The sequence below is a fragment of the Dreissena polymorpha genome, chromosome 2 (assembly GCF_020536995.1).
Source record: "Dreissena polymorpha isolate Duluth1 chromosome 2, UMN_Dpol_1.0, whole genome shotgun sequence".
Taxonomy (NCBI): domain Eukaryota; kingdom Metazoa; phylum Mollusca; class Bivalvia; order Myida; family Dreissenidae; genus Dreissena; species Dreissena polymorpha.
In genome coordinates this window covers 118,575,903-118,600,758 of record NC_068356.1, presented here as the reverse complement: position 1 = coordinate 118,600,758, position 24,856 = coordinate 118,575,903, and the positions used below count along the sequence as shown (strand labels likewise).

The 24,856-nt window shown below is 34.9% G+C and overlaps 1 protein-coding gene across 4 annotated transcripts in view; it reads right to left on the bottom strand.

The window, feature by feature from the left end:
* LOC127868685 (RUN and FYVE domain-containing protein 2-like) overlaps window positions 1–24,856 on the bottom strand; it is a 60,119-nt gene that overhangs the window by 22,156 nt on the left and 13,107 nt on the right. For 3 of the 4 annotated variants that reach the window (XM_052410626.1, XM_052410628.1, XM_052410627.1), the window contains exons 2-11: window positions 24,382–24,552; window positions 23,010–23,127; window positions 19,167–19,271; window positions 18,593–18,716; window positions 13,662–13,732; window positions 13,305–13,379; window positions 12,613–12,784; window positions 10,972–11,382; window positions 3,898–4,014; window positions 2,737–2,904 (exon numbers count right to left, since the gene is read on the bottom strand). In XM_052410626.1, coding sequence (XP_052266586.1) covers window positions 2,737–2,904; window positions 3,898–4,014; window positions 10,972–11,382; window positions 12,613–12,784; window positions 13,305–13,379; window positions 13,662–13,732; window positions 18,593–18,716; window positions 19,167–19,271; window positions 23,010–23,127; window positions 24,382–24,552 — 1,532 coding nt within the window. The remainder of the gene's footprint in view (window positions 1–2,736; window positions 2,905–3,897; window positions 4,015–10,971; window positions 11,383–12,612; window positions 12,785–13,304; window positions 13,380–13,661; window positions 13,733–18,592; window positions 18,717–19,166; window positions 19,272–23,009; window positions 23,128–24,381; window positions 24,553–24,856) is intronic. The other variant, XM_052410629.1, reaches the window with a different exon arrangement.

The window sequence follows — 24,856 nt, the reverse complement described above, 5'->3', positions numbered from 1 at the left end:
ATCAAGCAGTTAATAATTCAGAAATAAATTACTATTTTTATGTTAATACATGTACTATTAAAATAATAATACCATGTTTTATGTGCTATTCAAGAACATGAAACTGTGAATAATTTGACCAAGTCAGGCCAGTAACAAAATCATTCGCTCTGAACAAGTACCAATTAACAGCAACTCATATAAATGCACAAGTGAATGAAAAGTAGTAGGGTATTAAGTAACCTTAAAGGTACATATTACAAACTATATTGAAAATCACTGAAACATCAAATTTATGGAATTCCAAGTTGCGGTTTGCCACTTTCTTATCCTAGAACAAATATCGGTATAAGAAAGGCTCTGACAAAACCATGCTTAATGCATGCATGTAAAGTCAATTCCCAGATTTGCCTGCCCATTAAACACAAGTTATTCAGGGACGACACTTTCCGGCTTTTAATTTTGCTTAAAAGAAGTCTCTTCTAGACAAAAATCTAGTCTAAGTCAAAAGCGCATTCCCAGATTAGCCAGTGCGGAGTGAAAATGCTAATCTGGGACAATCCTTTATGCACATGTATTTATCCCAGTTTCCCCAGAGACCCGATCATATTATTTTAAGCCAACTTGTTTTTAGACTCAAGTTTAAAAATTGAAGAATATAAAATAACAATCATAAACAAGTATCACTGAAAAATTATTTCTTATTCACTATGCACACTAATTACAACAGAAAATACCATTGGAGTCATATTCTTCATGTGACCCACATAATGCCAAAATGTGTCTTCTGCGCAAAGTCTGGTCAGAAGCTATAAAGTAATCCAAGGTTTTTGTGGTGTCATTAGCAGACAGAGTAGATCCTGACCAGACAGCAAGACTGCGCAGGCTGGTCTGGAGCTACGCAGGCTGCATATGGCATAGGACCTATTTTGGAATGACCCTGCTCATATAATCCCATTATCAAATGTGAAGCGTCCATACTCCCTGTCAACTTAATTTAACAAGTCACATTTAATAAAAATAGCATGAATTATGCAAATCACTAATATAATTTTGTTGAATTATGAGACTTCACTTGAAGAATATGTACCGGTATTAAAAGTTCTCAGTTGTTGTTTTTCTGTTACTTACTATCAAAACAAAAAGGCACACAATTATGCGATTATTCGTGTGCACAGCTTGGAAAGCATCAAACACATGTAAGTTTCTAAGCACTTTATTAAGTTATGCAATCTTCATAAGATACTTGTATTAATAAAAAATTCTCATAGTGTTCTCCCCAGATAAAGCATAAATGGAGATTAACTCTCCAGGAGACACAACAATGAACATGCCAGAAAGCCAAGACGACTACAATCACTGACTGATTAATTAACCCTTTTCCACTCAGAAGCAAAGTGAAATTTGCTATGTGCAAAATTCATAAAACCAGAACAGCCTGCGTGTAACTCGCAGTCTGTTCAGGTTTTATGCTGTTTGCTGCTCATCAGTATCTAATAGTTGGAAGTGAAGCCTTTAAATCTTGTATCTAGTAAAAAAGGTCTTTAATTAAATTTAACTTTGTGAGGGACTACAAATGCGTCTAAATATGTATGTATGTGGTAACGGGTTAACACACATACACAAATATTAAGCTTGGACAAAAAAATAAATGCTGTATATCAATCTTGTACATCAACTGTGACTTTGACTTTGAAGACACTTATTTGGCACGCAGTAGACCACCTCATATACGGTAGCTAAACTTTTGTGTCACAAAATTTTAAAATCAGTATAAACATGAAAATATGAAAATGGAACAGTCTTTTGTAACATTGATCTTCTAAATGAGTCTTAGTCACAAATAAGGTCAATATCAAGGGCAAAATGAGGTCAGTTGATGAGGGTGAGTTTAGAGTTATCATCCATTAAGTCCATACAAGTATCCAAGCTTTCTAGAAATCAGTATAGATGTAAAACTTAATGTGTTTTTTTGGTTTATCAAGAATTTGGAAAATCTGTATAAGTCTAATGTCAAGAGAAGTAAAAATCCCATTGAAAATGAGGTCAGGGGGATGTAGGTGTGATTATAATTAATCTAACATCCATGCAAGTAATCTTACATCCATGCAAGTGATCTAACATTTATTCCAGTGATCTAACATCAATGCAGGGATCAATGCTTTGTAGCATCTGGTAATGATGTTAGACAAACAGCCCCATTTTGGGTAAACCAAGAACGTGAACCTTTTTAATAAGTCCAATAGTAAGTCAATGTACTGGTTTATGAGGTAAGGTGATGTTGGTGTGTTGACAGTTGATAATATATCCATGCAATAATCACAGATCTGTAGCAAGAGGTATCAATTTTGACAAAACAAATTATTTTTGATTAATAAAGAATTTGCACTGTCTGAATTAGTCCAAAATTAGGACAATATTTCATAGTCACAATGAGATCATGTGATGTGGGTATGTTGAAATTGTTCATAGATAACATCCATACAAGTAACATAGCCTTGTAACAAAGGTATTGATTTTATATGAAACATATCATCTAGGATTAACCTTGGAACAGACTTATGGAAAAAAGAACAGGGCAATCGATATACGCCTCTCGGAATCAGAAGAACCTTAAACACTTTTATTAATTATTTTAAAATCCTTCAGTTTGTATTGCAATCTGCAACCAAAAGCTATGACATTGACCTTTAAGGTAGCCATCTGGTAGCCAGGATAATTAAAGAACACAGTTAATGACTATGAACTCAGTCTCACCTCCAGTTTCTCAGCGACCTGCAGGTTGATGTTTTTCACGTCCTCTAGTTGCTTGCGGACGCTGATGATGGTGTCCTGCTTCTCGTGGATGTCTTTCTCTGTCAGCTCCAGGGCCATCTCAATCTCCTGCTTCATGCCAATCTGTAGACTCAACTCCTTCTCAACCTCCTGGAAAGGTATTGCCCTTTGAGAGTTAATGGTTACCTTCCTGTGAAGGTCAAGAGTTACGATTATTTTATAGTCAAGATTTTAAGATTAAAAACCCCACAAACTTCCTTGACACCGAGTTTGGGGTTTGACACGAAATGGCCAATTGTACCCTTCAAAGACAAAGTATGAGCTTAGTAGTAGATGGATTCAACATTAGTGCAACACTATTTCAAAATCCTTCCATGTCTTATAAAGTAATGAAAAATAAAAAAATCATTTTAAGATCATACTTTTATAGACAGTTGTTCATTCTGAACCAAACAAATGCAAACAATTAATTTTAAGAATCCTACTCTTATGGGATATGAGAAAATTTGCGCTTAATCTGAATTAAAATTGAAAACATGATTTAAAGGACAATTTATTCACCAACAAGCACTTACGTCATGAACTACTACTCCTTATGAAAATAAGGTGTGAGATGTTTCATGTAAATAAAACACAAACTGAAAAAGTAGTATGATGGACAGGAAATTCTATGAGACCTATAAACCAGCGGACAAAACAAAAACAACCAGTATACCCATCTTTAAGTTTAGTTTGTTAGGGAATAACAATATGCTTTTATGACAAACAATATGAAAAGTAGGGAAAATTCACAAATGGATTCATTTTCTCCACCATCTGCAATAGTAATGGCTCTTTGATAGTAAAACTGACATAAGAAGGCTTGTATGTCAAACAATAGTCATGAAAGATGGCCAAATGTATGAACATTGTTTCACCTTCTTGCAAGAGTGCCTGTCTTTTGATAGTTTAGAAAAGATGATATAAGCAATAATTGAATAAATACAAAAAATAATGCTATTTTTTACTATAATATTATTGGCACTTCCTTGAAGAATTTATTATTTTGCAAACACGTTCTCATTACGACTTCCTGTGGAACTTAGAGACGGTTTCAACATTTTTGCCCTATTTTATGTGAATGGCAACTAAATAAATACAAACCAGTCTAAGATTGATTTCATCATCAAGTCTCTTTTTAATATCAGCATACATGTCATCCAGACCTGCCCTTGACTGTTGGTATGTCTGCCGTTCTACGTCTATGTCCTTTTTAGTCTCCTAGGGAGAAACAAACGTAAGACATGTTATTAACAAAGTCACCGGACAAAAACGGTTCACATTAAATACATATATGGAATTCATTTCTGTAAACCTTTGTATTTGTAAACTTTCATGCAGACTCAAAACAAAAATGTATATGAAAGCTAAAGAAATGTGTTGCAAAAAACAACATGATTTGAACAAACAAAAAAATCTGTGAGACACACATTAATTACAAGTTAACATTTTCAATGAATGTGTCTAATAATCAATTAACAGTATTCAAAATACATGTAATTCAAAAAATCAGATAAATGTACACACACTTATTTCTATTGATTATTAAATAAAACAATCTTATTAAAGTAAAAGCAATATTATATAATAGTAAATTGTATCTAACATAATGTCATTAATAATAATAAGAAATAGGAAAACAATACATACACGAAAAAGGAAACAAAGAGATATGTAACAAGACAGGGCAATGAAGTGTACATTTCTGCAAGAATCCGATAACAGAGAAGCCGTGAATGTGCAACATGTGCCTCTCAAACATTCTCACTTCTACTGCACAAACTAACAGGATTTTATTGTGGCTTCAATTGCTTTTAATTTGATTTCGCACAGATACATAATGTAAATCTGGAAATGTATCTCATGACAAAGATGTCCCCAACTACGCAGCTTTAAAAAAAAAAAGTGTCACTTTCTCTATATGCATACAAATTAAAATTATTGTAACCCTTGTGCTTTCATACTGAATTATTTGTGAATTCAATCATGAAAGTACAATTAAAATATGCAATGAATCATTTAAAATGAAAAGGTTTGACAAAATTATTAAGGAGGAGTTGCATAAACAAATTACTGGTAACAAATTACAGGAAACAAATTACTGGTAACACATTACTGCTAACAAATGATTGCAATGGTAACAACTTACTAGTAAGACTTACTGTCTTTCATACTTTGCAGAGGAAAACAAAAACTGACACAGGAACATTTTATTGATAAAAGTAGTCAAAGCTGAAATTCCTTACTAGACCATCATCTCAACATTCAAGTTTGTTTTATTTTAAGATTTGAGGAGAATCAAATAAGCAGAAGATGTGAGACACCATAACTGTTAATGACATACTCTGTAGTGGAAATTAAATTATGGCATGTCAAGTGTCGCCAAATCTATGTTTTTGCAGTACAGATGTATATGTCTGCTTTATAAAGTATTATTTATATTTCAAACATTAAAATATATGTGGTAAAAGTTCATATTTGTATTGTACAAAATAAATGTATATTGTATTTCTTTATGGATATTCTAGGCAACCATTTCTATGGTAATATTGTGAATGGTAAAAGATATTTTGTTCTCCAACATTCAGATCTATAGTCATGTCACGAAAGGTTTTGTGGTCTTATTGAGTAAAGCTCCCAACCAGACATTGCAAATGTGCAAGCTTGTCTTGAGCTTCCCTGGCTGCATATGGCGTAAGACCCATTTGCAAATTGTGCACCCATATCATCATATTCACAGGTTCTTTAACTGTATATTTTCTGAACTTGGCTGAAACATCATTAAAACAAAATGTCATGAATGAGTTTCATGGTAATTAGGAAAAATAAGACTTTCAGAGCATCCAATAGGTTTCACTTTAGTCATATAAGGAACACTATTTAATTCACTGGGGGCCATGTTAAACTGTTTGACCAGAACAATTGTCAAAGTCAGACATCATAACAAGATGGCCATGATGGGCCTGCATAGCTCACCAGAGAGAAAATGTTTTTGTTGTACACCAAATGTAGCATATCAACCAATTTATTTATGCCTGAACTGAACTGATTTTCAACATTGTCTCATAGACTTAACACAGATTCAAACTTTGCATAGATATTGTCTTTCAGATCAGGCTTCATTGAGATTGAAAAATGCATGTGATTTCTAGAGTGGTCACAAAATTGTTCACTGATATGGTCTGGGGATCTAGTTTTTCACCCATCTTGACATCTTGATTCAAAAAATGGTAAAAATGTATATCGGTAAAATAAACATTCTACCCAAGTTCCATCAATAAAAGGACACACATTTGGTGTCTAGAGTGGTGACATGGTTTGTCAATGTGGTTACCAAGTTGTTAGATGTACTTGGCCCAGATTGGAACTGGGCATATATATTGTTGTAACAAACATTCTGAAGAAGTTTCATCAAGATTGAGTCATAAATGTGGCATCTAGAGTGATGACAAGGTTTTTTTAAGATTTCACATCGTCGCCTAGTTTTTGGACATTATTGACCCAGATTCAAACTTGGCACACACATTTTAACCATAAACATTCTAACAAAGATTCATTACGATGGAGTCTTATGGCTTCTACAATGGTAACAAGTTTTGTTTCTAAGATTTGACCTGATGTTCTGAAGTTTTTGGACACACATGACCTAGATTCAAAAATTGGAAAAGATATTGTCAAGATATAAAAGATTCTGTCATTGTTTCATAAAAAAATAAAGAGAAAATGAGAGCCTTTGGAGAGAAAGTAAATATGAGGACCCAATGGTGCCAAATCTTAATGCCTCACATAGATTGATCCCCAATTATCTCACCAGTTTTATGACCAATGAACAGTGATCCCCTTAGCTCACCTTGAGCAAGTTTAAGACCATGGAACAAACAGTGGTCCCCATAGCTTACCTTGAGCAAGTTTTATGACCATTGAACAATTAGTGAACCCAATAGCTCACATTGAGCAAGTTTCATAAACATTGAACAAACATGGTTGTTCTAAAATTGTGACTTCTAAACAAGAATTTTCTTGAATTGGACCTAGTCACCAATTTTTTTGATTCCGATTGAATCTGTGTTAAACTCAGTCCTTAATATCATTTAGACAAATTTTCTGACCATATTGAATGGATATTTTTCTTTGTTTCTCCAGTTTATCCAGTTTGACCTCTGTCTAGATCGCATGCACACACATTTTCTAACCAAGGTTTTTGGAAATTCAATCAAAACTGTGACCTAGCGAGTAATAAGTTTTTGACCTCATGTGAACCTGTTTAACACTCGATGAAGCAATCATTCAGAAAATTATTCTTACCAAGTTTCTTTAAGATAAATATAAAAAAAACTTGTGATTGTTTTAGTGCTCAAAACTTGTTTCTTTCATTTGACCTTATTACCTAGTTTATTTACCCCACATGCCCATATTTTGCATTTTGTCTAAATATCATACTGACCAATGTTCTTATCCATTTTCATGGCGATTGGGCAAAAAGTATAACTTCTATGGATAAGCTTTTTCTTTGATTGGTCAACTGACCTAGTTTTTGACCAATAGTGACTCACTTTTAGCCTGATATAAATTAGTCAGAGGTCTGCATTGAGTTAAAAAAAATAATTGTGTACTAAAACAGACACTTTAAAGCCTAGCTGTCTAAGATTGGTTTTGACCATAGTCTTGCAATTATTAAATGCAGTGGGAAAACTAACCACCAATATAATTGCACAAAAAAATGTTTTAGGAATGCAAACTTAAAACTGATTAGTGTATTTATGAAAGTTTTAATGACTAAATGCTATCTGAATCATATATTTATTCACAGAAAAAAACACTTCTTTATTTAGCTTAAAAAAGTAGTATCAACGCGTCATGTTTACCTAGTGCTAAATGTAGAAAGCTTTATTGTAAAAATGATTTATTATAAATTAAGGGTATTTTTTGCAAATAAATAAGGAAAACAGGTAATGCTGTAGGAAATTTAATCAAATTTATATTTTATTTGTATAATTGTTTACAAAGCGTATTGCACTTTGAAAATGGGTACATTAATTCTAGCCACTGATATAAATAGCATGCCCCTGTGTTTTATGCAAAAGCATTTAATTAATGTTTAAATTAATTTATAGTTAAATTGTGTTCACATTGTAAAATCAATAGAGCCTTATTACTAACTACCCCCATTCTTACTTCTTTAATTAAACTCTTGTCCTTAATTAAAGTATGGTGACAAAAGTGTTGTTCATTTTATGTTATCCGTGTGTTTTTTGTTAAATATATGTGTGTTGTGTCTCCTACTTAGGTGCTGTGTCACACTGTTCCTTAAACAAAGGACCATTTGCTATAATGCAGTTTAACTTTTGTTTATACAGTATTTCTATTTTCTCACAATTTAGATCTATTACAGTTATTTAATGCACCTAGCATAACTTTACACGTTTCAATTCAAATTATGTGTATAAGATATTGTTTGATTAACATAATGAGATCTCAACTCTATTAAATGGCATAAAATAATGTTCATTAACGATTTATATTTTTCTGATAATATTAATTTAAACAAGGCTATTGTCAAGCAATATGGTCCCCTACCGGCTCCACCATTGTCAGAAATTCCACCATTTTCATATATTTTTTTGGGGGTTGCTATAGCAACCACAATTTGTGACGTAGGAACAAAATGAAATGACGTGCATAATGTCCATATTGCCATCTATCCATGTTTCATGAAAAAATATTAAGAACTTTTAAAGTTATCGCAGGATCCAGAAAAGTGTGACGGACAGACTGACTGACTGACTGACACACAGAGCGCAAACCGTAAGTCCCCTCCGGTGAAACCGGTAGGGGACAAAAATCTGTAATTAGCCGACAATACATAAATCAATTTATCGTACTGTAGTTTTTAGGTGTGTGTTATTTTCACTAACAAAATTATAAAATGGTATATGATCGTGTTATTCACAGTACAGATATTAATAACAATAAAGTAAATCTGATACAAACTATAGGTCATGGAGTCAAAAGGATCTGGTTTTCAAGAATTCTGGTTCACTGCTAGGAGTGAAAATCTGGGATCCTATGTTTGTCTTGTAGTTGTATATTTAAGACAAAAATGACATCACCATTTATTTTAATACCTATTGTCTTCTTGATTTGTCTTCATTTAAATGAAGAAACAAGAAAAAGAAACCTTGATCACAATAAAGTTTAACCCTTTACCACTTAGATATGTATTTTGATGCATTTGTAGTCCTTTAGAAAGTTGCATTAAATTAAATACTTTTCTTACTAAACTCAAGTTTTAAAGGTTTCATTTCCAACCCTTAGATACTGATGAGCAGCAAACAGCATAAACCTGAACAGACTGCGAGTTATACTCGCAGGCTGTTCTGGTTTTATTCTGGTTGCAAAAGCCATTCACTTTGCTTCTTATGAGGGAAAGGGTTAACAGTTCTCATTATAGTTTTGAAATCCTTGCCTAATAATTTGGACTGTTACGAGACAAATTCAGTCCATAATGACTTGTTTTGATCCATGTAGATTTGCTGTGTTTTGAATTGTGCCAATGGTGGTTTGCTTTCTTTCTACAAGACAGGCTTCCTTCGTCTCAAATCATTACATAAATTTATGCCCTTACATACGGTAATGTCTGATCATACAGCCAGATTTTAAATAACCAAATATACAGCTTTTAGACTGTTGTTTTTCTTACGAAATTGTAACATTGTAATGATTTAAACAAGGGAAAATTACAGTTAATTTTTTTTTCTTAAAGCACCTTTTAGGACGGGTATTTTGGAAAGAAATCAAATGCTTCCAAAGGAAGTAATCAACAGTGACTTAAAATGGAAATATGAATGAATTGCCTCCCTTACAAGAGATGGAACAAAATAAATATTGACCAATTTACGTAACTAACGTACCAATTTATTTATTTACTGAAAATTAAGTGAGTGGAAGCTTTAATTGATTCTGGTAGTTTTTCATTCTTGATAATAATGTTCATTGGTTTAGTTTTAAGTTGAAAATGGGCATTATTGTGATATAATTTTAACTGGAACCTCCTCGTCCATTAGAAGTGTTGAAAAATGAATATTTAAGTTGCTTAAATGCTGTTTAAAAATAATGCAATTTTTTTTATAAATATTTAGCATAAAATTATTAAATTGTGTTGCATTTTCATAAATCAACAAAACAACATTTCCTTTTTTGCCAAAATCCAACTTAATGTATCAAGACCTTATGTAGTAAAGAAATGTATTTTACTATTAATCATGTTACATCCCAAAGTGAAGAAGACACCACAGCCTTCAAATTTATTTCTTCACAACATGCTCGTACAATTAAGCAGTTTATAAATGTATATGATATATCACAAAAGCAATATTAAATATCAATACAAGAAATAATGCTTTTACTTCATAGAGATAACTCTCCCTTTATAATGCAAATTAATGCTAGTACAAGCACACAACTCTATGCAATTAATTCTATTTGAGCCTTGCTCCGTGATAAGGGGGTTTAATGCATGTGCATAAAGTGTTGTCCCAAATTAGCCTGTGCAGTCTGCACAGGCTAATCAGGGACAACACTTTCCGCCTATACTGGATTTTAACTAAGAAGAGACTATCTTTAAACTAAAAATACCATAAAAGCACATGCATTAAACCCTATTTTCACAAAGCCCGGCTCATTTACATGTTGACACATGTTTGTTTTTTTTCATTATGTATGCAAAGTTGAAGCATAATAAAATTATGACAAGTTTGTGGAACAAGAACATTTATCAGGCAGTATATTGAATTCGAGATGAAAAATTATAAAAAGAATGAAGATGAAAAAGAAAGATATTTGGTCCCATGTTTTGTCATTCTCTCTTACACACAAACACACACACACACTTAAACAAACCAAAAAAATATTGGTGCATTAGGTGGAATACATATGGGAGGTTTGAAGAAATGTGTGCTTTTGGAAATAATGTAAATATGCACTGTAAAAAAAGAGGTGCTATTTACAATGTGACATTTTTTACCATCTGCGACCAGTGAAGACAAAAAACATGTGATGGCAAAAACAGGAAAAGTACTGGTAACTGGGGTATGAGGAGGTTGCAGTTGAGCACTGTGTAAGCTTTTGGTGGCAGAGACAGGATATCTGGAAGAGTGCTGGAGACATTGCAATCTTTACTTTTTGAAAGAAGCCCAGTTTGGACCAGAGTGTATCAATAGGTTTGCTCTCTGATTCACTGAAGGTCCTCAAACTGGCCCTGGTCTTCAAGTTTCCCTCACTGGAAGTACGAGGCTTTTGCATGTCAGGGCCAGTTGCCTTTCTCACAGGAGTTCTTGAACTGTTGTTTTCAGTTTGAAATTCATCAGTTCTACCATCTTTTGATTCATCATCAGGCAAAGTACCATCGACTTTAGCATATATCCCAGGCACGGGGTCTGCTGTAACATTTTCAGTTTCCTGTGCACTGGCTTCATTCATATTTGTATTTTCTGCTGTATCTTCTGTGTTGAAAGGAGGCCCTTCTTTTAGACTGTTCTCTCCATGAAGCTCAATAACAATTGCTTCATCATCATTGTGGTCTTGGTATGACTACAGTGCAAGTATATGTGAACTGCTGATTTCATAGTTACATTCGGATGTATGATGTGAAACAAATATTTTTGACATTTTAATGCTTAATGTACAGTTACAGATGGATGTATAAGAGAGGAAAGAAGAGTACTGGTACTCAAAGCACAAGATAAAATTACATGTGACAGCAGATAATTAGGAATGTTGCAAAGATAACTTGATATACAGAAAACAAGCACAACAGCAAAGCCAAAATGTTGCTGAAGGTAATATCATAATGATGCAATACATTTACAAACAAGCAAATTCGTTGAATTGATATCCCCCGCCATTATACTTCTGGACACAAGATATGGCTTCGGACACACACAAAAAAACATTTTTTTCAAAATACAAAGGGCCATAACTCCGTTATTATTCGATGGTGTAAAATGCCATTCGGCGTGCATCATCCTCTTATCCATATATATACTCATACCAAGTTTCAATGAAATCCGCCAAAGCACTTCCAAGATATGGCTCTGGACACAAAAGTGCCGGACGGCCGGACTGACGGAAGGACGGACGGACAACGCCAAAACAATATCCCTCCGCCTATGGCGGGGGATAACAAAGTACAATTAAATCAGTTCACAGATATTTCACATGAGTCTCAATTGAAAATTGAAATTGAAACTTTTCAATGGGGAAAGATGTAAGGAAGTTCTCAGACATAATGAGGCACTACATACAATGCCAGACAAATGGGCCGATTTGCATATGAGCAAGATAGCTGATTTTGGCTTGCACTGGACAACAATGAAGCCTATTGCACATTAAATGTGTTGTGTAAAACAGTCATCTTATAATATTATACTCATATGTCAAAAGAGCTGATGCTAAGCAAATATTGTTAATCGATGTTGAACTTGTAATTCAGTCCTATGATATGACAAGCAGATCTATTTTCCAAACTTCTAAACATGAGACTAATCTCACAGTCAGCTGACTGTTCAACATGAGCATGAAATGTGCACACACGTAGAATTTTGAATTCATACATGTTATTAAATATTAAATGCCAACAAGCACAAAGGTTATTGACAATACATTAATCAGAATAAGATTAATTAATTTATCATTTTCATCAATGGTTTCTTGAAACACTTTATAAATCAAACCCAAGGGGGAATGAAAACATCTATGCTAGGCTATTCCTCCATTTTTATTTTCAACCTCAGTGAGGGTGTAACTACAATTTGGACACACCTCGATCGTGTGTTTGTGAACATGAAGAATTGTGTCTCGCTGTGACTCTAGAACTTTCTTCTCATCTTCTAACTGAAGGATTGTGTTTTTGGCGATGGCTAAATCTTCTTTCATCAGGGCGTTTGTTGTACTGGCCATTTCAAGTTTCTGCTGAAGATTTGCAACTGTTGTACTGTGAAAAACAGAAAACAAGATCATACAATAAAATTGCCACTGTTGAAATGAGGAAGGCAGAAAATATGATCATGCCAAAAAAAAAAGACTACTGATGCTTTTTTTTGTTAATTCAAATAGAAACAGCAGATTATATTTAATATAAGATTGTATTACAAAATATAAATTATCAGACAACTTAATTTCATGATTTGCTATCACTTACGCAATACAGTGAATACTTTACTTAAGTTGCTGAATTTTATGCCAAAAACTATTTTCAAGTAAACTTAATCTATAATGTTTATTTTTAAATAGGTTGGAAAATTACAACACACTGCTTTCATATATTGTCATTTGATGTATGAATGCAAGGAAAATCCAACCGATATTACTTTGTTAATGTTATACACTCTTTCTTTATTTCATTTTTTATATGAAAATTGGGATCATCTATATTCAAAAGGGCAAGTGAAACATTTCAATGTAAAGATTCATAGTTTACATTACTTCTACAGCAATCAGACAAACAGTCATACTTTAAATGTCTGTTGAGTTCTTCTAAATAGTTTTTCTGATCTAGTATGGTCTGCATTTTCTCTTGCATGGCAGCACTGAATAGAAAAATGCAATTTTTTCATAAAGTATGAATTCATAAAGCAATCTTTGAAATATCATCTTCCATGAAAATCTGATAAAAATGTTTGGACTTTGGTACTTAAGTTAAAAAATAATACATGATTCCCAAAACAAAAAAATCAATGTAGTTATTAATAACAATCATGTGAATATTTGAATACTTGGCTGAATTAAAGTTAAAATATTCAATTTTCAAAAAAACTATTTTGATATTCAATGTCATCCCTAGTATTCCTATAGTGCAAATAAAAACTTACTTATCTGCCTCTGGGTCGGAATCATTCAAGCGTGTGTCTTTCAAATATACACTAAAGTCTATGACACCTATCTGAAACAAGACAATAATAAACTAGAGCTTTGTCACAGACGTGACGAATACCCCCACATGCCGCATTGACACATAATATTTTGCATGTCGTCTTCACAAAACACAGCGGACAACATGCTCAATTTTTAAAACGCACTACAGTGATTTTTTTTCCCAGAAATTACAGCCGATATTCGGCTGCTTCCCAATTGCAAAAAATGACGTTTTTTCCCAAAAATTTGATTAAAATTTCCCCAAAAAAGACAAAATTTTCCCAATAAATCCAATAAGATTACAATGTAATTTAGCAATAATTTCGAACGAGTGCCGATCAGGGCCGGATTAAGAGCTAGGCTAACAAGGCTGCAGCCTTGGGCCCCCGATTTTTAAGGGGCCCCCTATGGCAGGCCAGTTTCTCAATCTATTATCTTTCTTTATTACGCCATTTAACGACTCTATCGGGATTGCAGTAGAAATTATCTGTGTGATTTTACCAGTTTCCCGATGTATATCGAATCGTTTAGTTCGCTTTGATTTACTCTGCTATCAATTTTCTTTCTTTGTTGTATATCAATTCAGGACCATTAGTTTCTCTGTTTATTATACTACTTGCCCGTATGGTCATTACAATATAAGGACACGTTTGACGACATTGAAGAGAAGGCTAAAGCGTTTGTTGCAATCAACCAATATAAGGATGCGATTAAGCGTAAGAAACGGCGGAAACTATTTCGTGACGAGAGTACGACACCAGATGCGAATTCGAAGCTAAGTGCACGCAACCATTTTCTAATTCACACATTCTACAGCATAGTTGATTGTCTCACTGTTGAACTTCGAAAGCGGTTGAGCGCACATTCTGGTCTTCACAAACTGTTTGGTTTCATGACACAGTTTGAGTCTCTCAAATTGGATGATCTACGGAAATGTGCAAAATCTTATTCAGATGGCATTTAATCGTCTTGTTGACGAATTCGTTCAGTCCAAAGCCATCTTTAAGAAGCGGACAAAGACTGAACCATCCCACGCATGAGTGAACTGCTTAAGTTAGATGGAGATCAACTACAGACAACTTTTCCAAACGTTGCCATCGCTGTACGAATATACTTAACAATTCCAGTTAATAACTGTCAAGATAGGATGTCATTTTATCATTTTCACGCGTGCAAAACTATATATGGAACACCATAAGTCAGGAAAGGTTTATAGCATCGGGGCTATTGTCTATTGAATGTCAAGTCCTCCGATAACTAGACGTCACACAGCTGATCGATGACTTTGGCCAGCTGAAGTGTCGTAGAAGAGACCTATATATAGGCTGGAATTTGTTAAATGTAACATGTATGTTAAATTCATTTAATAAAATTGCTATGCGTTGTTTAACTTGTTTTGCTATATATATAATGTAACTGTCAACTGGATACAAATGCAAGTTTTCTAATCTTTGTAGTTGTAGTATCAAGTATGATTTTCAATATACAGCAGGGGGCCAGAGGGAAGGAGGCCCTTGTATCTTGTGCAGCCTTGGGCCCCAAAACAGCTTAATCCGGCCCTGGTGCCGATCGAGTTGCCGAGTCGTCGCCGAACAACAACTGACTTACGTATTTTTCGCGAATTTAGCCGAATACGATTTTAAGTTGAAGAACACTTCATTTATTCCATTGGCTGATTTGAGTATAACACCAGAACATTGTAAACATATCCGCGTCTTTGTAACACTGTTTTACTGCATGAAACAATTTTATCTCTAATGAAAAGGCTCAATAGATAGAACAGTTTTACAATCAATTTTCGACATAAATACAGTTTGTGCGTTCACCTTTTATTTTCAGAGAATTACCAGCGCAAAAGCGTTTATACTAAAGGCTATATTCTCATATTTAATACTTGCATTGCATTTCAACCCGCGAGGTTTCGGGTCAATTCGCGGCCAGTGTGTGAAAGTCAGAGTTTATATACAGTTCATCACCGGAGTTCGCAGAAGGGGTTGCGATCTTTTCATTGAAGGAAAAAATTGGAATCTATGCTATTTTTGTCTGATGGAGTAAATAGTTCGTTTAGTCGCGTTGTCGATATATCAATATTTTAGGCACAGCTGTTGCCTTGGTTGTGTACAGTTGGCGTAAACAAGCCGTCGTTTCAGCAGCAGAATTGTTACCTAACTTTAATGCGTCGCATTCCAATCTGCAAGGTATCAAGGTCAGTTTGCGGTCAGTTGCAGAAATCTTTATATAAACGCCGTCTCGTACACTTTGTGCACTTGAAGTCTGTTTTGATCAGAAAGATACTAAATAAAGATATTCGGCGATATTATTGTGGTATGTCAATCATCGATTTTTAATATGTTTTCAACATTTGCATGATAAGGACCAATTTTGATAAAATTAATTAGAAATATTTATCCATTTAGACCAGTTTATTAAGCATGAGCACAATAATTCACTAAACTATAATTATGCAGTTAAATAAGATTCGAGTATAGCCGGCTGACCTATATGCACTCGTTTATTTTCATGTTTCTTGTGTTTTTCTATTCTGTAAATATAGATATCTGAGTAATAATATCACATAAAGCAAAATAAGCCACGAAATCTGGCGCAACACCCCGTAATTGATTTGCTTGTGATGGAGCTAAGAACTGCGCAGAAAAACGGCATCCGCTACTTTTTATCTCATAGAGATAACTTTTGATCGTTCATAAACATCGACTACAATCAACGCCGTATAATTTTTAAAGATATTTCTTGTTATAAATATGTGTTAATGTTTTCACCATGTGATATTTAATTTAGAAGAATACTGATTTAAATTCTTACTGTTATTATTAGTGTTAAAGAGGTTATGATTAAATGGTATATTTAAGAATCTATATAGATTATTGCAAGTTCAATATGAATGTGGAAGGATATTAACTTAACATTGTCTTCATTGTAAGAACACATTAAATTAGTACTTTATAATATAAAAATGCTGTCAAACATACTTTAATAATTTTAATTCTGTTCTTATAATCATATTTATAATGTTTCCCAATTTCATGGTTTATCGCGCTATTTTTCCCAATTTCATGGTTTATCGCACTAATTTTCCCAATCCAAAAGGCACAGGCTGTAAGAAAAAAAAGAAAAAAAAATCACTGCACTAAGTGACCCCTTGACCTAGTTTTTGACCCAGAAAGACCCATGTTCTAACTAGGCCTTAAGATCATCTCCATAAACCTTCTGACCAAGTTTGGTGAAGATCAGATGTAAACTACTTGAATTAGAGAGCGGACACCATGCTGAATGTTAAATAACTCACTAAGTGACCCCGTGACCTAGTTTTAGGCCCGGAATGGCCCATGTTCAAACTTGTCCTAGAGATCATTTAGATAAAACTTGTGACCAAGTTTGATGAGGATTGGATGAAAACTACTACTTGAATTAGAGAGCGGATAACATGGTGAGGTTTAAAACGCACTAAGATACCCCGTGACCTAGTTTTTGACCCGGCATGACCCATATTCAAACTTGACCTAGACATCATCTAGATACAACTTTTGACCAAGTTTTGTGAACATTGGATGAAAACTACTTGAATTAGAGAGCGGACAACATTGTGATGTTTAAAACCCACTAAGTGACCCGTGACCTTGTTTTTGACCCGGTATGACTCATATTCAAACTTGCCCTAGACATTATCAAGATACAACTTCTGACCAATTTTGGTGAAGATTGGATAAAAACTACTTGAATTAGAGAGCAGACAACATGGTGAGGTTTAAAACACACTAAGTGACCCCGTGACCTAGTTTTTGACCCGGCATGGCCCATGTTCGAATTTGACCTACACATCATCTAGTTACAACTTCTGACCAAGTGTGGTGAAGATCGGATTTAAACTACTTGAAATAGAGAGCGGACACCATGCTCAATGTGTAAAAGGTACTAAGTGACCCTGTGACCTTGTTTTTGATCTGGCATGACCCATGTTCAAACTTGGCCTTCAGATCATCTAGATAAAACTTCTGACCAAGTTTGGTGAAGATCGGATGAAAACTACTTGAATAAGAGAGAGGACACCATGCTGAATGTTAAAAAACGCACTAAGTGACCCGTGATCTAGTTTTTGACCCAGCAAGGCCCATGTTCGAACTTGGCCTTAAGATCATCTAGATACAACTTCTGACCAAGTTTGGTAAAGATCGGATGAAAACTACTTGAATTAGAGAGCGGACAACATGCTGAATGTTTAAAACGCACTAAGTGACCCCGTGACCTAGTTTTTGACCCGGAAAGGCCCATGTTCGAACTTGGTCTAGACATCATGTAGATACAACTTCTGACCAAGTTTGGTGAAGATCTGTTGAAAACTACTTGAATTAGAGAGCGGACACTTAATACGGACCGACAGACTTACCGACAGACCGACCAACCGACAGACAAGTTCACTCCTATATACCCCCCTAAACTTCGTTTGTGGGGGTATAATTACAATCAAAAGTGTTAAATGAATTAAGAAATCTAAATGGAGCAATTAGTAATACAATATTTGTGACAGATTTAGGAATTCAAGATCATAGAAATGATTACTTTAGCTCTAACATTTGAATAGCTTGTTGAACTTGTGATTTTGAAAATACAAAATCGTATTACAAAAAATTAGATGCTTAAAGTCACTTCTAAATATCAAAATTGCTGCTAGTAACTTTTCTTTGCAAAACATGACCCTTATCTCTATTACTACACGTACAGCTCCATGCTAAAAAATATTATGCATGGATCCGGGATACGAGGTGAAACACTTTTTAGCACATGCATTTAGCCCTATTTTTCCAAAACGTGCCTTATGATTTATTCCTTGCTAAGCAACAGATGTTGACCATGGAAACCTATAACATACCGGCTGGTCAAGGTCCTCATCCTTGATTCCAAGGTTACAGTCTATCACATTCAGGCCTACTAGCAGACCCGCTATCACTGTGCCTTCATCCTCCAGCAACATAGCACCAGGCTCATAAAACTCCCTGTGCAGGGAAATAATAACGTTATATTATCTAAGCTTCATTTAAATCTCTGGAAAACATTTCCAGTATTTTTATAATTAAAAAAAACAACATTTATTTTACAGAAAAGCACAATATTTTTCAAAACCTTTTACAGAATATTATTTACCTAAAACTAGATATAAATCACTAACAAATACCAATCAGGTAATACATGATTTTAAACAAAAGCCCCAGCCTAACACAATAGTGTTAACCAATGGTCACAATGCATTAATAGAATCTACAAACTATTGCCAGACCATGTTTCTTGGCATAAATGGTTTTGAATAAAATTTTGGAAATACTACCGTTTGAAGACCTATATGCCTTTTTTCCTTTTGCTTATATAACAATGAATGGAAGCTTAACAAAATTAAAGCCATACATGTACCTTTATATAATAAATGACTAAGAGTACATTGTACTTACGTCAAAACCATATCTCTTTTTTCAATAAGCACTTTGAAGTAATCTGCAAGTGTTTTCTGCATGGCTGACAAACGTAACCATGCCCTTGCCTTGCCCAAAGGGGTCCTGAAGCATACAATAATTGTAACATTAAAACATATGATTCTTCAGTACATGGATGGATAAGGAGCAACAACTATTGCCTTAAAGTGATTATATTGTTTATGTAATACCTTGAAGAACTACAGACTGATTTATATGAGCATAATTACACAAGAAGTTGCAACAACAAGCGTGTCTGTATGAATGGATGCCACCAAAGTCCGCTTTTGTCTCAAAGGTCAACTTATTGTCTGGAAACACTTAACCAAAATATGAATGTGCACAAGTTAACAGACTGGTTAAAATGCTTGCAAAGTTAAACAAGAGGGCCTGAAAGGCCCAACGTTGCTCACCTGAGATACAAAGGAACTGACCTGTTCTGTGCAGCCCAAGATATCATTAGAACAAATTTTGTGACCAAGTTTCAAGCGGAATGAACTATTAATGTAACTTTTTGAGTTCTAGCAAGGTTTTATCATAGCCATATCAGGACAACTTCCCCGCCCCCTGGCGGCCATTTTTTCAACAGACCGGAAAATTTTTCGCACTCATCCAAGATATCATTAAAAAAATCTTCTTACCAAGTTTCATGATGATTGGACAATAAATGTGACTTTTAGAGTGTAAACAAGTTTTTACTATAGCCATATTAGGAAAAATGCCCCACCCCCTGGTGGCCATGTTGTTGAACTAACCTGAACCATTTTAGAACTATTTCAAGATATCATTGGAACAAATCTTCAGACTAAGTTTCACAAAGATCATAAATGTGGCCCCTAGAGTGTTAACAAGGTTTTATTATAGCCATATATTGCCATATAAGGAAAATGCCAAGCTCCTTCGCGGCCATGTTTTTCAACCAACTGAAATCATTTTCATTCTCGTCCAAGATATCATTGGGACAAATCTTCTGACTAACTTGTATGATGATTAGAAAATAAATGTGGCCTCTAGAGTGTTTACAAGGTTTTACTATAGCCATATAAGGAAAAATGCCCAGGCCCCTGGCCGCCATGTTTTACGCCGCCATGTTTTACAACAGACCAGAACCATTTTGGAACTCATCCAAGATATCAGTAGAACAAATGCTTTGACCAAGTTTAATGGAGATTGAACTCTAAATGTGACTTTTAGAGTGTTAACAAGGTTGTACTAAAGCCATGTATTGCCATATAAGGAAAAATGCCCCACCCTCTGGCGACCATGTTTTTCAGCAACCGGAATTATTTAGGAAAAATGCCCAGCTCCCTGGCGACCATGTTTTTCAACCAACTGAAATCATTTTCAATGTCGTCCAAGATATCATTGTGACAAATCTTCTGACCAAGTTTCTTGATGATCGGACAATAAATGTGGCCACTAGAATGTTAACAAGCCATAGCCATATAAGGAAAAATGCCCCGCCCCCTGGCAGCCATATTTTTAAACCAACTGGAACCATTGTCAACCTCGTCCAAGATATTATTGACAAAAATGTTCTGACCAAATTTCATGAAGATCGGACAATACATGTGACCTCTAGAGTGTTAACAAGGCAAATGTTGACGCCGCACGACGCACAATTGACAAAAGGCAATCACAAAAGCTCACCATGAGCACATTGTGCTCAGGTGTGCTTTAAATGGTTTGTTTTTTGCTAAAAGGGGCCACAAGTCTTGTTGTGTAGAAAACATCAAGTTCACATGATGATAACAATGTTTGTAAAGATTCAGCCATCTGACAGCAATACTTTTTTTAATTGGCTTAAACAGGGTCTTCGAGACTTTAGTGTCCGAAAAGTTGGACATACTGAGGGACAGAAGGGAAGACTGAGGGACAATAGGACGAACTAACAAGGGAAAATCTATATGTCCCTCCGCCCCCCTAATAAATTGGGGGCATAAAAAGCACAATTGTTACTATCTTAGCTTCTTCTAATTTAAACAAGAAATATCTTTAAAAAAGATATACGGCGTTGATAGTTCAATGAATGAGATCAAGGATAGCGAATGTCTTTTTCTGTGCAGTTCTTAGCTGCATCACACGCAGTACGGGATGTTACGCGGAGTTTTCCCAGCTTATTTTACATTATTACATATTGCCTATTGATACAAAACAGAAAACCAAAAGAAGAATGGAAGTGAAATTAAAACATATGAGTCAACCGGCCACACGCAAGTATCCGTATTTATAGGCGCGTTCTTCAAACAAACCTGTTTTAGTGGTTTGTCGGGCATTGCTATTTGATTCGATTATTAACAGTATCGAGAATCATCGCGCTTATGCTTAATACATTAGTCAATATGGTGAAATAATTATTGCTAAATTAATCAAAAATAATATATATCATTGTATTGTTCAAAACACATTAAGAATCTATTATTGACATACCATAGTTATATTGCTGAATATCTTCATTTAACATAATTCTGGTCTAAAGAAAATTCCAGGTAACCAAGTTCACGGATAGCGTCCTTATTATATAACTATTATTTTACTGGCCGCGAACTCCGGTGATGACCTGTAGAAAAACTCTGACATTCACACACTGGCCGCGAATTGGCCTGATACCTCGCGGGTTGAAATGCAATGCATTAAAGTGAGGCCTCGCTTCCACTGCTCTTTATACTTTTACATGTTAACATGTTGACAGGAATATGGAAGTTAGTAATAAATATGAGACAAGGGACAAAATTGTCACAAAACCAGGTTTTCATTGTGAAAAAAAAATCTGATAAAGGGAGAAAACTCAAACTGAACTTTTGAAATGACCAAAAAAAATTAACCCCCTTTGTAATTTTTTTTTTTTTTTTTAAATCTATTTTTAGTCGTGGCGACCTTGACATTGGAGATATTGACGTGCTTCTTTCGTGGGACACACCGTCCCATGATGGTGAACAAATGTGCCAAATGATTTTAAAATCTCACAATGAATGACATAGTTATGGCCAGGACAAGCTCATTTATGGCCATTTTTGACCTTTGAACTCAAAGTGTGACCTTGACCTTGGAGATATCGACGTAATTATTTCGCGCGACACACCGTCCAATGATGGTGAACAAATGTGCCAAATGATTTTAAAATCTGACGATGAACGACATAGTTATGGCTCGGACAAGCTCATTTATGGCCATTTTTGACCTTTGAACTCAAAGTGTGACCTTGACCTTGGAGATATCGACGTAATTATTTCGCGCGACACACCGTCCAATGATGGTGAACAAATGTGCCAAATGATTTTAAAATCTGACAATGAACGACATAGTTATGGCCCGGACAAGCTTATTCCGCCAGCCCGCCAGCCAGCCCGCCAGCCAGCCAGCCCGCCCGCATTCGCCAATCTAATAACCAGTTTTTTCCTTCGGAAAACCTGGTTAAAAATAGCCTTTAAGTATAAACGCTTTGGCCCTGGCAATCCTCTGCAAATAAAAGGTGAACGCACAAACTGTATTGATGTCGAGAATTGAGTGTAAATCTGTTCTATTTATTAAGCCTTTTTATTAGAGATAAAATTGTTTCATGCAGTAAAACAGTGTTACAAAGACGCGGATATGTTTCCAATGTTCTGGTGGTATACTCAAACAGCCAATGGAATAAATGAAGTGTATTCATTCGTACCTAGCCACGGGAAATTTTATTTGAATTTTATTGGACACTTACAAAGGTCAGGAAAGGTGAAAAGCTGGCTTAATACAGCTACGCCGAAAAATGCCATATTATTGTGTGTGTGTGTGTGTGTTTTTATTAAATAAGCACAATAGACAGCAGTTCTCAGCTCTTACTTTAAATGAGGCATATCTCTGACTGTGGCAGTGATTTCTGCAGCTTCAGGTACAAACTTCTCAACCAGCTCAAGAACACACCAGAAATCTCTACGATCACGCATAATACTCTTTTTTGCTGGAAAAAAAAAGCAAATATGTAAAATAAGATTTATATGGTTACTGTTTGTCTGTTGTTTTTTTTCCATGAAACCTTGGTTATAAACCGTATTGTTTTTTAAGAAATAGTAGTACATGTATCTACATAAAAAATAAGTGCAGAACTAAGACCAGATTCAAACCTGCAACAAAGGCCATGTCTAAACACATGTGTTAGAACCTCTGCCTTTGTTGTTAAAAGATCATAAAAGATCTTTTGTTGTAGATTTCCATGAGCTAGCTGTTATCTTTACATGGGGGCCATGTCAGGTAAATCAGTACATTTGCATCACGTCTGCCTAAACAGGGTTTTCACATAAGATACATCCTTTGAAGGAAAAATGCAATGTATACTGCACAGGCTATTTTGGGGTTACACTTTACCTACATTGAGCCCTCTTTTTCCCAGCATGGTTAATTTTTATTATACAAGATGCTGATCATTCGAGAACTTTAAGACATACCGGTCCATGAGCTAGCTAAAAACTTACAATAGAGGAAAAGCTTAGGCCCTGTTTTACAAAGGAAGGTACAGGTCGCCGTGGTGTAATGGATATGGTGTCCGCCTAGCGACCAAGATGTCACGGGTTCGATCCCCACCGTGGGAGCGTTCTTTAGATCTCCCCCAAAGACACCAAGTACTGGTTCTAGGCCCAGAAAACGGACTCGAGAGCGTTTATATGAGTCTCAGGCTTTCGATGCAATCGAGCTAAAATAAATAGGTTTAAACTAAAGGTAGGTTCTTTATTTTATTAATAACTGTAAAAATTAATGCATGGTGTTTAATTTCATCGCATCTATTTTTTAAGAAATTATTAATTGCCGTTATTTAATTTAAACCTATTTATTTTAGCTTGCTTGCATAGAAAACCTAATGCTTATTTGAAACGCTCTAGAGTCCATTTCCTGGGACTAGAACCAGTACTTGGTGTCTATTGGGAAAATCTACAGAACGCTCCCACAGTGGGGAATAAACCTGTGACCTCCTGATTGCTAGGCAGACACCATATCCCCTACACCACTGCAACCTTAATTTCCGTAATTTGCATCCATAAATGAAATTTTATACATTTAAAATATGTTTGTTTGTGAGTCTAAGATTTGCATAAAGTAAGTAGCTTTGTAACATGAGACCTTAGTGTGAGATCATCTGAACATTCATTTATAACTTATCTTAGCCTACCACAGGCTATACCAATTAACAATAGCCATCAAGACACAGGTTCACACTTACGACGTAGACCATGTCGCAGCACATGTTCAAGGACTATGAAGAACTGCTGTAGGGGAGCGTGATCATCATCAAGCATCCGTCCGTGGGCCATCGAGGAGTCAATTAGTTCCTTAACAATCATCTTGGAAACGTTAAGCAAGTTGCCTCGCTCTATGGTCCGTGGGTCACGGTCTGAACAGGACAAACAGGGTTTGAAATGTACAAGATACATTTACAGCACGTCATACAGCATGATTTATCACAAAATGTTTCTTTGATTTCTTTACAGGCCCATTGAAGCAGAATGATTTGTGTTAAAAATTACATGTATATAACATGAAATTAGCAACATAATAACTATTTATATACAAACTACATATAATATTTACACGAAGTTAGATCATTGATCTACTAATGGTATTGACTAAAAAAAAAATTATGAACTGCAATTACAACATTATTTAGTTCTTGACTACGACCATGAAACAAAAAATCA